Source organism: Myotis brandtii, unplaced genomic scaffold, assembly GCF_000412655.1.
Source record: "Myotis brandtii unplaced genomic scaffold, ASM41265v1 scaffold161, whole genome shotgun sequence".
Classification (NCBI taxonomy): Eukaryota; Metazoa; Chordata; class Mammalia; order Chiroptera; family Vespertilionidae; genus Myotis; species Myotis brandtii.
In genome coordinates, this window is record NW_005355881.1 from 1,084,811 (window position 1) to 1,100,900 (window position 16,090).

The 16,090-nt window shown below is 43.8% G+C and overlaps 1 protein-coding gene across 1 annotated transcript in view; it reads left to right on the top strand.

Moving 5' to 3' along the window:
- Positions 1 to 16,090, top strand: part of EYA2 (EYA transcriptional coactivator and phosphatase 2) — a 142,264-nt gene that overhangs the window by 60,973 nt on the left and 65,201 nt on the right. The window contains exons 6-8 of the mRNA XM_005862171.2: positions 8,110 to 8,177; positions 10,214 to 10,391; positions 15,821 to 15,963. Of these exons, the coding sequence (XP_005862233.1) occupies positions 8,110 to 8,177; positions 10,214 to 10,391; positions 15,821 to 15,963 (389 nt within the window). The remainder of the gene's footprint in view (positions 1 to 8,109; positions 8,178 to 10,213; positions 10,392 to 15,820; positions 15,964 to 16,090) is intronic.

Genomic DNA, 16,090 nt, shown 5'->3' on the forward strand with positions numbered 1-16,090 from the left:
GGCCATCCTGGAGCTGCAAGGGAAACTGGGAAAGCAAAGAAAGAAGCTAGCAAGGGAGAAAGGATTGGGAATGCCAAATACTATCCAGTACAAACTGCCACCCCCTTAGATAGAAACTGTGTATTCCAGTTTGCCACAATCCCCACCATCCCCTATTGTTTCCCAATACTGAAGCCCTGTGTCAGTCGCCATTTACCATTGTACCTATACCAGCTCCTTCCCTCACCCGCTGGGCCTGTAAGGTTTGAGCTCTGCCTATCTTAGGTCAGCACACACAGCCACTTCTGATTTGGGGGTCTGGCTGCTTTCTCAGCAGCTGTGTGTGGGTACAGAGCATGGAATCCCTCTGCCTAGGACTACATATTCACTCTCATTCTCTTTCTCTACCCACCCCTCTCCCTTCCCTCCCACTCTGCCCCATTTCTCTAGCCAGAAGAATTGCTCCTCCCCTTACATTTCTTATTAAGCTATTTGCCCATGTCAATCTGATTCTTAGTTAGACCACCAATGGGGGTCAGTCCACAGACTGTTACTGGCCTGCAATACATAAATACGGAACTAAGAGTAAGAGAGAAACTTTCAGGGCAATTCGGTATTGCCCCAACATCCAAGCACGTGATCGGGGACTTGTCTCCCAGCACAGAGTGTAGACAGCTCGGGGGTTATCTACACACGGTGAACTGCCTGTGGCATGCGCATTGAACTCACATCTTCATCCCCAAAGAGTTAAGCATTTAAAATCCAGTCCTTCCCAGACAGTTTGAGAAGCATTAGCCTGTTCCTTAAATCCTCCCAGACTCCGGGACCTAAGAACTGATGACTCATTTCTTTCTGCCCACCTGGGCATCCCATGACAACAGAAGGAAAGTCCCAGTGTTTATCAAAACATTGCCCTGACACGCTTGCCTTCCACCCCTATTCCTGGACTCCCTTTCCGCCTCCCGCTTGTGATTACGTGGGGAGGAGTCACTGGTGGAGGAAGGAAGAGTGAAATCAAATTGTCCACCGGGGGCCAGCCACAGGGGGAGCGCTTTTTCGGCAGGGAGTGAGGAAATGTCCGGAAAGCCCTCGCCTCCTTGGCCTTTTCTGTAGTATCTCCCCATTAAACATACCCTCGTACATGTGGTTTCCAGCTGTCTAACCCACCCTGTGAAATCTGCTCTGGAATCGGGCAGGCCCTGAAGTGCCCCTGATGGCACACCTGGTGCCAGGCTCCCAGGAGTTCTCCCGCAGGTGGGCGGCCACTCTTTTACGAAGTTACAGCAGGTCCTCGAATAATGTTGCTATAACATTGACGAGAAAAACAATTCCCAGCTGGGGCCGCTGTCTGTGGAGTGTGCACAGCCCCCGCAGGTCTGCGTGGGTTTCCCCAGGGACTCCATATCCCTCTCTCATCCCGCAGATGTGCACAGGAGGTGAATTGGCGAGTCTGTGTTGTCCAGGGTGAGTGAGTGGCTCTGTGATGGAAGGGCGTCCTGTCTAGGGTGGGCCCCAGACGCCTTACACCCTGAGCTGCCAGGATTGGCTCCAGCCACCTCCAGCCCTGAACGGGAATAAGTGGGTTGGAAAAGAATTCTCCTATTTGTTTTTATTTGTCTTTCTTAAATATATGTATTGCTCATATTTATCTCAATGTTTAATATTAGAAGTGTTTGGGGTCTTTTATTTACAAATTTGGTGATGTTTTTGTGACCAGAAATATACCATAGAAACCTAACTCTTGTTTCTATCAATTAGCCTGTGGTCTCATTGGTTTTGTTATGCGTTGTTTCATTATTTTGCGTAAAGTCACAGTCTTCAGCTCTGTCCTTATCTAGAATTCATCACATGACTTCACCAGCCACAAGGGAAACCAGGAAATGTAGTGCTTATTCTAATCAGCTATGTGTCCAGCTTAAAAGCAGAGATTCTATTAATATGAAAGAGAAGGGGTGAGTGGGTATGGGGAGACCCCTAGCAGGGCCTTCCACCATCACCTTTAAAAGAGGATGTTTGCTCTGCCTGTCCTTGCCTTCCCCAGCCCTCAGTGCCCATTCCACCAGCCACACAGAAGCAAGAAGTCAGCCCAAGATGAGTCATTTACAAAACCCTCCCGAGACCACATACTGTGGCACAAGATTTCTGGGGCCACGTGCCCTCTTCCTCCTGGGTCCTCCCTGGCATGGGATGGCTCTCTCACTGCAGGGGCTCTGTGACTGCCCTCAGCAAACTGCAGTTTGTGCAGCTGTCCATTCTTCAGATGCCCCCGGGTCACAAAATGAAAACAAAGGAGAGGCTGTTTTGGACAAAGAATACCAAAGGGTAGGATGGTGGTCTGTTTGCTTCCAGACCTGCCCTAAGGCGTCATTTGACACAAAGGAAAAAAACATAAAATCAAGTGAGAAAACCAGGCATCCAGGAGACTTCCTAAGGCAGGTGTGTTCCTGAATTTTGGCAGGTAGGATTGCCATGGTAACCAGGACCCCAGGACCTTGAGTGGAATAGGCTGGCCTAGAACTCTGCCAGACGTGTCTGGACAGGCCGTTGAGGATAGAATGGGATTGCAGCATGCCACACTGCTATGGACAATTCTGTGGTTTCTGGGCCTTAGGCCCCCATGTAGTGGACAGCAGGGAAGAATGCCCAGGTGTGGCCATGTTTCTGGTTCTTGTCTCTATACCTGGCTAATTCCTGCTCATCCTTCAGAAACAGTTTAGATGTCATTTCCTCTAGGAAGCCTCCCCTGGCCCCGCCCCCTCCCCAGTTGGCATTATAGAACCCTTCCCTGCACCCCCCAAGTTCCCAGTGAAAGCACTTACTAGCAGCTTACTGCTCCACTACCTTCTCAGTGCCCAGCATATAACCTCCTCATCCCCACACTTGGTTAGAGTTTATCTTGTAGATTTGACCATGGAACCATTTCAATATTTTATCCTGTATAATAAAAGGCTAATATGCAAATTGACTGAACAACAGAATAACAGGCTGCTATGACATGCACTGACCACCAGGGGGCAGACACTCAATGCAGGAGCTGCCCCCTGGTGGTCAGTGTGTTCTCACAGGGGGAGCACCGCTCAGCCAGAAGCTGGGCTCATGGCTGGCGAGCGCAGTGGCGGTGGCGGGAGCCTCTCCCGCGTAGGATGGTGGTCTGTTTGCTTCCAGACCTGCCCTAAGGCGTCATTTGACACAAAGGAAAAAAACATAAAATCAAGTGAGAAAACCAGGCATCCAGGAGACTTCCTAAGGCAGGTGTGTTCCTGAATTTTGGCAGGTAGGATTGCCATGGTAACCAGGACCCCAGGTCCTTGAGTGGAATAGGCTGGCCTAAAGCTCTGCCAGACGTGTCTGGACAGGCCGTTGAGGATAGAATGGGATTGCAGCATGCCACACTGCTGTGGACAATTCTGTGGTTTCTGGGCCTCTTAGGCCCCTGTAGTGGACAGCAGGGAAGAATGCCCAGGTGTGGCCATGTTTCTGGTTCTTGTCTCTATACCTGGCTAATTCCTGCTCATCCTTCAGAAACAGTTTAGATGTCATTTCCTCTAGGAAGCCTCCCCTGGCCCCGCCCCCTCCCCAGTTGGCATTATAGAACCCTTCCCTGCACCCCCCAAGTTCCCAGTGAAAGCACTTACTAGCAGCTTACTGCTCCACTACCTTCTCAGTGCCCAGCATATAACCTCCTCATCCCCACACTTGGTTAGAATTTATCTTGTAGATTTGACCATGAAACCATTTCAATATTTTATCCTATATAATAAAAGGCTAATATGCAAATTGACTGTACAGCAGAATAACAGGTTGCTATGACATGCTCTGACCACCAGGGGGCAGACACTCAATGCAGGAGCTGCCCCCTGGTGGTCAGTGTGTTCTCACAGGGGGAGCACCGCTCAGCCAGAAGCTGTGGCTGGCGAGCGCAGTGGCGGTGGCGGGAGCCTCTCCCGCCTCCGCAGCAGCGTTAAGGATGTCCAACTCCCGGCTTAGGCCCGCTCCCTGGAGGCCGGGCTGAGGGACCCCCGCTCCTGAGTGCACAAATTTCGTGCATCAGGCCTCTAGTATCATTATAAAGCACATTTGAAAAAGTAATTCCACAAATTTGATAGCGAACTGTTATGAACCTATTTGTATAGGGATGAGAAAAAGTAGGGTTACAGTTGTTTACAGTAGGTTCATAGTAGGTTTATTTATTAATTATTGTATTATTTATTTATATTACTTTCATATGAAAACTGTAAACCTACTTTTCTCCACCCCCTATATATTGAGTTGGTGACATAACTATACAGAAAGGAGACTTTATTTACCCATATTTTTATCCTTTTCCTTTTCTTTTTCTTTCTTCCTGATGCTTCAAGATTCCTTTTGTTTTTAAACCTCCTGTTTGAAGAACTTCCAGCGCCCATTCTTTCAGGGTAGATTTGCTGTGACAAGTTCTTAGTTTCCCATCATCTGAGAATGTCGTGGTTTTCTCTTCATTCCTGAAGGATATGCCCTCTGGATATAAAATGCTGGGTTGATATACTTGGCAAATGTTGTGCCACTTCCTCTGGCCAATAGAAATTGACAAGCTTATTTTAAAATTGACATGTGAATGCCAAATTTATACATAGAAGCCAAAACAATCATGAAAAATAAGAACAGAATTGGAGAGCTTACACAACCTGATTTCAGAACTTACTGTAAAGCTACAGTAATCAAGACAGGAAGAAATTGGTATAAGATAGATACATCAGTAGCACAGAAGAGAGAATCCAAAAATAAATTCTCACACTTATTGTCAATTAATTTTTGGCAAAGGATATACTCTTTACAGTGGTGCTGGAACAACTGAATATTCATATGCATAATGGTTACTTTAGACCTTTACCTCATACCATACACAGAAATTAATTTACATTAGATCATACCTAAGTAAGAGCTAAAACCATAAAATTTCTAGAAGGAAACATAGGAAAGAATTTTAATGACCTTGGGTTAGGCAGCAAAAGCAAGATCTATAGAAGAAAAAATTGATAACTTAAAAATTTTGGTTTTTCAAACTGAACTACCAAGCAAAATAGAGACAGACTCATAGATAGAAATCAAGCAGAAGCTGGGAGGTGGGGGAGGGGGACAGAGGTTGTGGAAGTGGAGGGATTGAGCAAAAAAGTAAAAAGAGAGAGAACTCATGGACAAGGACAACAGTGTGGTGATTGAGGGGGTGGAGGGGAATGGGTGGAGGTGGAGGAGGGCATAGAGAGGATAAATAGGGATGGGGGAATAAAATATGTAATTTAAAAAATGATTCATCTAATTTTTTAATAAAAAACTTTTGTTTTTCCAAAATACACCATTAAGAAAGTGAAAAGGCCGAAACCGGTTTGGCTCAGTGGATAGAGCGTCTGCCTGCGGACTGAAAGGTCCCAGGTTCGATTCTGGTCAAGGGCATGTACCTGGGTTGCGGGCACATCCCCGGTGGGAGATGTGCAGGAGGCAGCTGATCAATGTTTCTCTCTCATTGATGTTTCTAACTCTCTATCTCTCTCCCTTCCTCTGTGTAAAAAATCAATAAAATATATTTTTTTTTAAAAAGAAAGTGAAAAGACAAGCTACAAACTGGGAGGTAATATTTTCAAATCATATAACTGATAAGAACTTGTATCCAGTATATACAGGGTGTCCCAAAAACATGTATACAGACTTTAACAATTGATGTTTCTTTCTTTTCAGCCAAACTAAACTTTGAACAAAGGAAATTCATCCTAAAATGCTACTGGAAGTTTGAAAACCCAGTTGAAGTACAAACCCAGTTGAAGTACATTTGGGGAAAATGTATACACACTTTAACTGCTGATAACTCAGTTTTCACTCCCTTTCAGGTTTAGCTGATTTGAAATAACGGGTGAAGCCAGACTAAGCTTTGAACAGAGAAAATTTATCCACTAGACTTTTTTATGGGGATACATAAAAGATAAAGTTTACAGTACAGAACCAGCAACAGTTGACAAATTGAGGGCACACAAATACCAAACAAAATTATTCTTGATGTTTGCGATTCTATTGCATGCTATCGCAGTGCCTAGACCAGAATGGTCATCAGTTTTAAAAACAGGTGCTAATAAAAAAAAAGTATTAATTTCTGTAGATTCTTTTAAATTTTTAAAATGAAATATATGTTGATAAACACTGACTTTATAATCAAAGTATATATACATTTGGGGGGAAATAATATATATATGGAATTCTTACAGCTCAGTAATGAGGATAAACCTAACTATTTTTAAATGGGCAGAAGATTTGAATAGATCTTCATCAAAGAAGATACACGCATGGCTCATAAACATAAAAAAAAAATGCCCAACATAGTTAGTCATTAGAGAAATATTACTTAAAACCACAGCGAGTTGCCGAAGCCGGTTTGGCTCAGTGGATAGAGCGTCGGCCTGCGGACTGAAGGGTCCCAGGTTCGATTCCGGTCAAGGGCATGTACCTGGGTTGCGGGCACATCCCCGGTGGGAGATGTGCAGGAGGCAGCTAATCGATGTTTCTCTCTCATCGATGTTTCTAACTCTCTCTATCTCTCTCCCTTCCTCTCTGTAAAAAATCAATAAAATATATTTAAAAAAAAAAAAAAAACCACAGCGAGTTACCACTACATACCTACCAGAAAAGACTGAAAAAGGAAGTGCTGGAGAAACTGGAAGGTAAAATGGCATAGCCACTTTGGAAGACAGTTTGGCCCTTTCTTAAAAAGTGAAACAAACTCATCACATGACTCCACAGTGCTACTCCTAGGGATCTGTCCCAGAGAAATGAAAACGTATATCCACACAAGGACGTGTATGCAAATGTTTATAGCAGCATTTTCCATAATAGCCAAAGACTAAATGTGGTGTTTCCATACTGTGGAATGCTATCCTATATAATAAAAGGCTAATATGCAAATTGTCCCCTCGACTGGGAGTTCAGCCTGGAGTTCAACCAGGGGGCAGGGCCAGCCCGCCAACTGCCTGCAGCCCCTCCCCCCAGCTGGCAGGGCCTGCTCAGCCTGATGGGGCAGGCTGGCTGGACCCCACCTGTGCACGAATTCATGCACTAGGCCTCTAGTTCAGCAATAAACAGGAATGAACTGCTGATACACATTAAGACATGGACAAACTTCGAAAGCATCAGCTAAGGAAAGAGGCCAGATACAAACACATGTGTATGGTCCCATTTCTGTGAAATTTCTAGAAAAGGCAAAACTCTAGTATCAACAAGAGATTAGTGACTGCCTGAGGCTGGAGAAGGGAGTGGGGGTGACTGAAAATAGCACAAGGGAACTTTGGAGTGATGGTAATGTTTTAAAACTGTGTCGTGGTGACTTTTAAAATCATTCAACTGATACTTCAGATTGGGGGAATTTCACAGCATATAAATGGTGCAAAACAAAACTGTGGCATTATTTGCAATAGCAAAAATGTGGAAGCAACCCAAGTGCCCATCAGTGGATGAAAGGATAAACAAGATGTGGTCTATACATACAATGGGATATTGTTTAGCCTTAAAAAGAAGGAAATTCTAACAAGTACCATAACATGGATGAAACTTAAAGAGTTATGCTAAATGAAATAAGTCAGTTACAGAAGGACAAACACTGCATGATACCACTTATAAGAGGTACCTAAAGTAGTCAAATTCATTAAGACAGAGTAGAAAAGTAGGTGCCAGTGACTGAGGGGAGGGTACATGGGGAGTTAGTGTTTCATGGATAAATAATTCAGTTTTACAAGATGAAAAAAGTCCTGGGAATGGATGGTGGCGATAGTTGCACAACCATATGAATGCACTGAATACCACTGAACTGTACACTTAAAAATAGAAGGGTAAATTTTATGTACATTTGCCACATAATTTTTTAAAATAAATCATTTTTAAAGCTTCATCTCATTTCTTTATCACCCAATTCTTTGATGAGGTATTATTTATTTTATTCATTGATTGAGAGAACTGGGGTTCAGAGAGATTTGGGAACTTGCCAAGGTCACAGGTTCCATCTTCCCAACATGTTGGACCTCGAAGACCGCACCTTTCCGCAGCATCCTCCTCCTCCCTATCCCCCTCTCACTGTAAGAAACCTCATCTGTGCTCCTGTCCCTTTTCCCACAGGAACGGCAGGGATCTATCAAGGAGCGAATGGACTGACCGGCGCGGCAGGGTTCGGAAGTGTGCACCAGGTATACCCACCAGTTGTTGTCTCGGTTCTTTCCTTAAAAAGTCCCCTTAAATCGGGCACCCAGAATGCCTTCTCCTGCCCATGACCCCCACCAGAAATCCAGTGTCTTCTTCCCAGGTTTGGATACCACAGGGGAGACTGTAAATGGCCATTGGAAGGATACAGGGTAGAGGCAGAGAAATTGGATGACAGAGGCGATATTCTATATTACATACTGACCTGAGCCCAAGACACTCATTGACTATTGAATCTAGAATGTAGGGATGCAAGGTGTCTGCTCTTTCGCAGACCTTGGGCTTCTCCAGGGTGAAAGCATCCCAGTGTGGAGTGCCCGGCACACAGTGGGGGCTTTATAAACGCTAGCTTAAATTGAACTAAGTCAGTACTTTAAAGATGAATGCTGGCTTGTAGTTAGATTCCCGTGGTTTCACTTTAGACAGTGAATTCAGAATTGACCTGCCCAAGGTGTACGGGAACACTGTGTTATCTGTGCACCTTTGCTCTGTCTAAACTTATTTCAAAACAAAAGATTAAGTCCTGGCCCATTTGGCTCAGTGGATAGAGCGTTGGCCTGCACACTGAGGGGTCCCAGGTTCAATTCCACCTACTTCATTTGCAGGCTCGATCTGGGCCACATGCAGAGGCAACCAATAGACGTGTCTCTCTCACAGTGATGTTTCTCTCTCTCTCTCTCTCTCTCTCTCTCTCTGTCTCCTCCACTCTCTCTAAAAATCAATGGAAAAATTATCCTCAGGTGAGAATTAACCACAACAACAACAAAAAGATTAACATGCTTTCAGGCTAGTGTTAAAACTACCTGAGGTAGAGGGCCTTTAGGAATATTTAACATATTTAAATATGGGGGATGCGCTATTTCTCCAGTGAGCTGAAGAATATAAATGACTTCAACCTTGGAATATGTGAAAATTAGTTCACATATTTTTGTATTATTTGCAGTATAATGTATACATAGATAAAATACTTGCACATAAAAGAGTAGTTTTTAAGGCACAGTTCTTTACTCACTCAGAGTAAATACTCAATTAGTTGATTTCACCATGGGAGCTTGTCAAAAATGCAGATCTCTAAATGCCACCCCCAGAAATTCTGGTTCAGTAGGTCTGTGAGGGGCCCGAGAAGCTGAACGTCCCACGAGTTCCTTGTTGGTTGAGAAGCACTGGTTTCTGGTGATGAAGCAGAGGTTTGAAACAATGGCTACTATGGAAGAGTTGGGAGGTCTGGTTGGCTTGAGCAGAGCTTGGCAAAAGAGGATTGGCACTCTTTGATTTGCTCTCCAAGACTCCCTCATAGAAGTTTCTGGGTCCCTAATGCCGTGTAGGTATCTGCACCCCTTATGAACCTAAAATGTCACTTAGTCTCCTGGGTATGTGGGTGTGTAGTCTTTATTACTCCTTCATGTATTCTTTAATATCCAGTATTTATTGAGAGCCTGAATGTGCCCATCGCTGTCCTGGGTGCAAGGCATACCGCAGTGAACAAGACAGATGCTGCCAGGCCACACCCATGTCCCTCAGGGTGCACCTGCTGACCTCCAGCTGCCAATCTCTGCATACCTGGGTTGTTTTCTAGAACCAGTGCATGGGGCAGGCAGGAAGAGCCAGGGAACTGATATCCCCTGGGAGCAGCTCTCAAAGACTGGCTGGAGTTGGCGTCTGAACAACCCAGCTCCCTTGCTCCTTGGAGAGATCCTTCAAGATGTGTATTTTCTATCATCCCAGCATTTCCCCGGGAGAATCCACTCCAGTCCCCACCTAAAGCCCCTGGATTGGCTGCTTTCCCTTTTCCCTTCTCCACCTCACTTCCGCACTCCCCAAGTAATCTTTCATCCCATCCTTCTCTTGAGGTCTGCCTCTGGGGCAAGTCCCTGCCCTCATAGAGCATTTATTCTGATGGGAGACAAAGAGAGTAGACCCATCCCACAAGGCCCCTCGCCTTCATCAGCCTGTGACTGGGCCAACTGAAGGGCCAAGACCAGACCACCTTTCTCACTCACCACCTGTATGTTTCCCTTTCTAGGACTATCCTTCCTACCCTGGCTTCCCTCAGAGCCAATACTCCCAGTATTACAGCTCGTCCTACAACCCTCCTTACGTCCCAGCCAGCAGCATCTGCCCTTCCCCCATCTCCACATCCACCTACGTCCTCCAGGAGGCATCACACAACGTCCCCAACCAGAGTTCTGAGTCGCTTCCAGGTATGTACAGTCACTGTCTGTGGTCATTCATGGCTGTGGTCTGAACTCTTACAAGAAGGAGGGACTGGACATAAGTCTCAGTTGTAATGAACTGGTCACCCAAGGGCTAAATCTAGTCTTCAGATATATTTTGTTGGCGCGCGCGCGCGCGCGTGTGTGTGTGTGTGTGTGTGTGTGTGTGTGTGTGTGTGTGTGTGTTTAATTGCGCCCATATTTAAAAGTCAGAAATTTTTACCTAAAAATTCTAATTTCAACCTATGGAACCCTCCTAGATGATGAGCAACACTTGGGAGAGTCCATATCCTGGCCCTTTGGTGATGCATATCCCTGTGCCACTAACTCATCAGCCTGTGGATTCATTTGTTTCACAAGTCTTCTACACACCTGTCATCTCTTTTATGAGATGGTTTGGGCTTATCAACATTAAATGACTGACAGTAATAAATTAGAACATCCAAATGGAAAGAAATATCATTGAGTTTTGTTTTTGGTTTTGTTGTGTTGTTTGTGTGTGTGTGTGTGTGTTTTGTTTTTTGTTTTTGTCTGAAACCTACTGATGTTATGGAGCTCTGTAGAGCTAAGCTAGCATGATGGTGTGTGGACATTCATTCAATAAATATTAATTAGTTGATGGTTAGAGAAAGAATACCTCTTTGTTTCCTGGGGTTCTTTGTGCAATTGTTGCTTTTAGCCCTTGTATTTTTCCTCCCTGAGGATGAATTAGATATCCTTGGGTTGGCGATACATAGAGACAATATGGCCAAGCATTTTTTAAGTCAACTTTTGAGGAAATCTAGGACTTAAGCATTGATTTTGGTCATTGGGATCTTATTACAGAGTATTTAATGAATGCGTCATATCTATTTAGCAATTTCCAAAATGCTTCCTTTGAAGGGTGTGAAATTTAACAAACTTTTTTTTGGTCATAATCTTGAAGTATCTTGGACCATCCTGCTTTTCAGAATGTGGCCTCCCCAAACCGGCTTCAGAAAGGAAATATAATCAGGAAATCTCCAAGCAAATTCCCCTTTCTATAATTTGATGGGGAACTGGATTCCACAGGCTTACTTCACAAGAATTTGAGTTAGGTGGGAAGGTCATTTTTGTTCCCCATCAGAAGGGAACATAAAGGCTCCTTGTGTCTCTTTGAAATTTTTCTTTATTGTTCTTCATTTATCCCTTGGTCTAAAGTTCAATGGTAAGTGGTTGAGATGGTTTTTACTGTGAGTCTAATAAGTGCACATAAAATCTAGTGACATAAATAATTGTCAGCTACAACCCAGATCCCGTCTCTTTTCCCCAGTGTTCGTCATAAAGGAAGAGCATTGCACACACACACACATACCCAGGCACTCCACTTTCCCATAAAAACTCCACTTTTGAAATTATTCAGAATCTCCTTGAGTGGTTGGTTCCAAACTCCAGAGGCTCGAGAGGTTTATGTATTACAGCTAGATCTCGCTCACTCGCATGGCCTGATGCTCGTCTCCCCCCAGCCCCCAGCCCCGCTGCAGTGCACTCTGCGTGGACATGCACTGACAGTCATATGAAGCCCCAACAATTTGTAGATGATTGCAGGGCAATTTGCTGATGTAGAGGGCAAAACCTGAACATCTGACGTTACTCAAGAGAAAAGAAAAATCAGTATTGTAGCTTCAGAACTTTTTTCTTTTAAAATCTTTAAGTACAATACAAATTATCTAAAAGGAAGTGGGAGGATTTTTTAAAACTTCTTAGATCATTTCCTTTAGTCAGTAGGAGAAAAGTTTTTTAAATCTCTGAAGAAGAAGAAACTTGGAAGCTCCTCCATGCAGTTTGGCAACCTCTAACAACATTAAAAATGTGTGTACTCTTTAACCCAACTTTTCTACTTGTAGAAATTTATTTTAAAGATAAATTCCCACATAGGTCCAAAGACTTAAGTGAAAAGGATATTTATTGCAGCAGCATAATAGCAAAAGACTGGAAATGACATTAACAGGAGTCTGGTTAAATAGTTCATGGTGCATCCACCAGTGACATACTATACATCTCTTAAAAAGAGTAAACTAGAGCCCTGGCTGGTATGACTCACTCAGTTGACTGGGCTCTGTCCTATGCACTGAAAAGTTGCTGGTTCAATTCCCAGTCAGGGCACACACCCGATTTGTGGGCTCAATTCCCAGGGGGCGTGCAGGAGGCAGTCTATGGATTGTTCCACTCTCACATTGATGTTTCTCTCTCCTTCTCCTTTTCTCTCTTCCTCTCCTCTCTCTCTCTCTAAAAATCAATTTAAAAAAATTTTTAAGAGTAAACTAATAAAAATAAAGAATTTTTTAAAAAAAGAGTAAGCTAGATATATCTACACTAACATGAGTCTCTCTCTGAGTGATTATGAGAGTTGGAAAAAAGCAACGTGTAGAACTATGTGTATAATATGATCCTGGGGTCTTTTTAAGTATAGTTTAATACCCATATTTGCATAGGAAATTTCTGGAAGAATTCGAAGGCAACAGTTAACATTCTCTCTGGAGAGGGAATTAGAGGAAAGAGGAGACTAGATGTTACAGACAGTCTGTAGTCCCCTCCATTCAACAACAGCAAAAGACTTTTTTTTTAAGTACACATGAGACATTTACCAACATAGACATACTCTGGGCTTTAAATCAAGTTTCATTACATTTAAAAGGATTCAAGTCATATAAATAATGTTCTCTGAAAACAGTAGAATTAAATTAGAAATAAATAACAGACATGTTTTTGGAAAATTCCCAAATATTTGGAAGGTAAATAACACACTTTTAATAACCCATTGTGTGGTGGTTAATTTTGTATCAACTTGACTGGGCTAAGGGATGCCCAATCACAGGTAAACGTTATTTCTAGGTATTTCTAGAAGAGATTAGCATATAAATCAGTAGACTAAATAAAAAAACATCGCTCTCACCAATGTGGGTGGGCCTCATCTAACCCACTGAGGGCCCATGTAGAGCAAAAAGGCAGAGGCAGGGCAGTCTCACTCACTTCTTGAGGTGGGACGTCCGTCTTTCCTTGACCTCAGACATTAGGGCTCTAGGTTTTCTGGCCTTTGGACTCCGGAACTGACATCAGGGACGTCCCGAGTCTCAAGTCTCCAGCCGCAGATGGGGAGTTACACCATCAGCTCCCCTGGTTCTTAGGCATTTGAACTCAAAACTGTGTGATTTCGTTTGTTTAAAACTATAGCAAATGCAAACTAATTTACACTGAAAGAAAGCAGATCAATTGTTGCCTGGGCAGAGAGGAGGAAGAGATTACAAAGGGATTATAAGGAAACTCTTGGAAGTGCTGAATTTGTTCATTATCTTGACTGTAGTGATGGTTTTATAGATTTATACATATGTCAAAAGTTATCAAATTGTGCACTCTAAATATATGTGATTTATTGTATATCCATTATATTTCCATAAAGCTGTTAAATAGTTTAAAAAAACATAAAAAGGGAAAAATAATGACTCCAAGAAAGGTTTACATACATTGCTCTAGCCTGTGTACCTGACTGTGACCTTGAACTTTGACCCTTCATTCTCAAGAATGTATAATGTGTGGAAAACGACTGGCTATTTTGGCACCTCTAATAAATTGGCTTTACATTTACTTTATTTAGACATTTCTAGGTAGCTGCTGTTTCCCCCACTTTTTAATAACGTTTGCTTGGATGTTAACGGTGTCTACACATGTTTTCTAAGCTCCCATCCTTAGAACTACCAAGTCAATGAGGATAACCCTTATTTACGTGACGCTTAAGCATCTGTGAATATGTTTACTGCCTGTTCCTCATGGTCCAGAAGAAAGTCTTTGCTAGATCGATGTTTGGGAACCTCTGATGCTGTATCCTGAAAATGATGGGGAGTTGGAGACAGCCCAGCAGTCCTGACAACTCAAAATCACGTCTCTTCTTACCATGTTCTTAGTCTGCTAAGAAGTTTTATAAATATTAAATAAACAAAGTTCAGTCCTCAGGGTTTTGGAGGGAAATAATCCTTTCAGGGTAGGAAAAAACTCAGTCCATTGCCAAGTATTTTAGACAAAAGCATTTCCCCCAGATAATCCAAGCCCTGGCAATTATGGAAGGAGAGGTGGAGTCTATATTTGGGAGCTAAACAAGCAGCTGGACAGTGAGAAAGTGGGATGGGATGTCCTCTAAGGTTCCAGGCTGGTCTACAGTCTGTCACTCTAGTAACAAGGGCAGGCCCAAGTTTTAGCTCCGGCTCTACCATTGATTTGCAGGGTAACCACAGACTTCCATCATCTCACTAAGCCTTAGTTCCCTCATTAGTTAAATAAAGATAATGAAGTATAATTTTTAAAAACCATGTATTTAAAGCGTATGTGCTTAGCCCGGCCAGTGTGGCCCAGTGGTTGGGCTTGACCCATGAACCAGCAGGTCATGGTTCGATTCCGGTCAGGGCACATGCCCAGTAGGGGGTGTACAGGAGGCAGCCGATCAATGATTTTCTATCATCATTGATGTTTCTCTCTCTCCCTCTCCCTTCCTCTCTCTGAAATCAATAAAAACATATTTTTTTAAAAAATGTATGTGCTTAAAAAAACAATACAACTTGGGTGCTGACTTTGGGACCTGAGTCCCAGGAGGGTGCTGCTCACTTATGGGGGTCCTTAGACCATTGCCCAAGGGCATGAGCGTGGCAGCCTCTCAACACCCCGAGTCCAAAAACACCATATTGATGAGAAGCAGCCAGTGCCCGCCCTCTGTCCTGCACCTTCTGACTGATCCTTGCATGCATGTGGGTCGAGTTGAGCATCTCCTAATTGCCAGCCCTGTATTGGATGTATAGAATCTCATTTAATTCTCAAAGGGACAAGTCTCTCAACAAGTAAAGCTTAAAGGAGCAAGCTGCGTAGGGACAGGAACATAGAGAATTCTCCAACACCCCCATTAGCCCCAAGGAAGGGGGGTCTCTTAATGGTAGAAGAATTTGAGGCCCGGCCACATATAAATATTACTTTTCTTCCTCTATTAGTGTATTCATTCCCCCGGTGGCCTCACCCTCACTTTACTGAGATCCTTGTTCAGATGCCCACTTATCCACGAGGCCTTCCCTGACTACCCCCATATAAATCAGTCACCTCCCACACTCCCTGTTCCCCATGCACTTTGTTCATTCTCTATAAGGCTTGTCCCCACCTGGCACGTTATATATTTACTTGTTTGTCTAATGTCTCTCCTCTCTCTAGAATGTAGGTGCTATGATGAAACCGTGCCTCCTCAGTAAATGTTTGTTGGCCGAATGAATGGGCAACTTAAGAGCCTGACAAGAGTAATTTTGATTCTACATGATCTTTGCCTTCGATGCTGCCTTTGGGACCTACCACTTTGGCGTTTGACAGTTCTGATGTGATATTTCCTGGGAGGAGACTCTCAGCCAAGCTTCCCTTTCCTCCACCAGGTGAATATAACACGCACAATGGACCTTCCACACCAGCAAAAGAGGGAGACACAGACAGGCCACACCGGGCCTCCGACGGGAAGCTCCGAGGCCGGTCTAAGCGGAGCAGTGACCCCTCCCCAGCAGGGGACAACGAGATCGAGGTAACTCCACTGCCGCCAACGTGGTGAATGTAATCTCCATCTGTGGCCTGAACAGAAGGGCAGGGGACAGGGTTCTGTCCAAGTACATGGAGGAGAATGGCCATTTGCATTCACAAAGCCCAGTTAC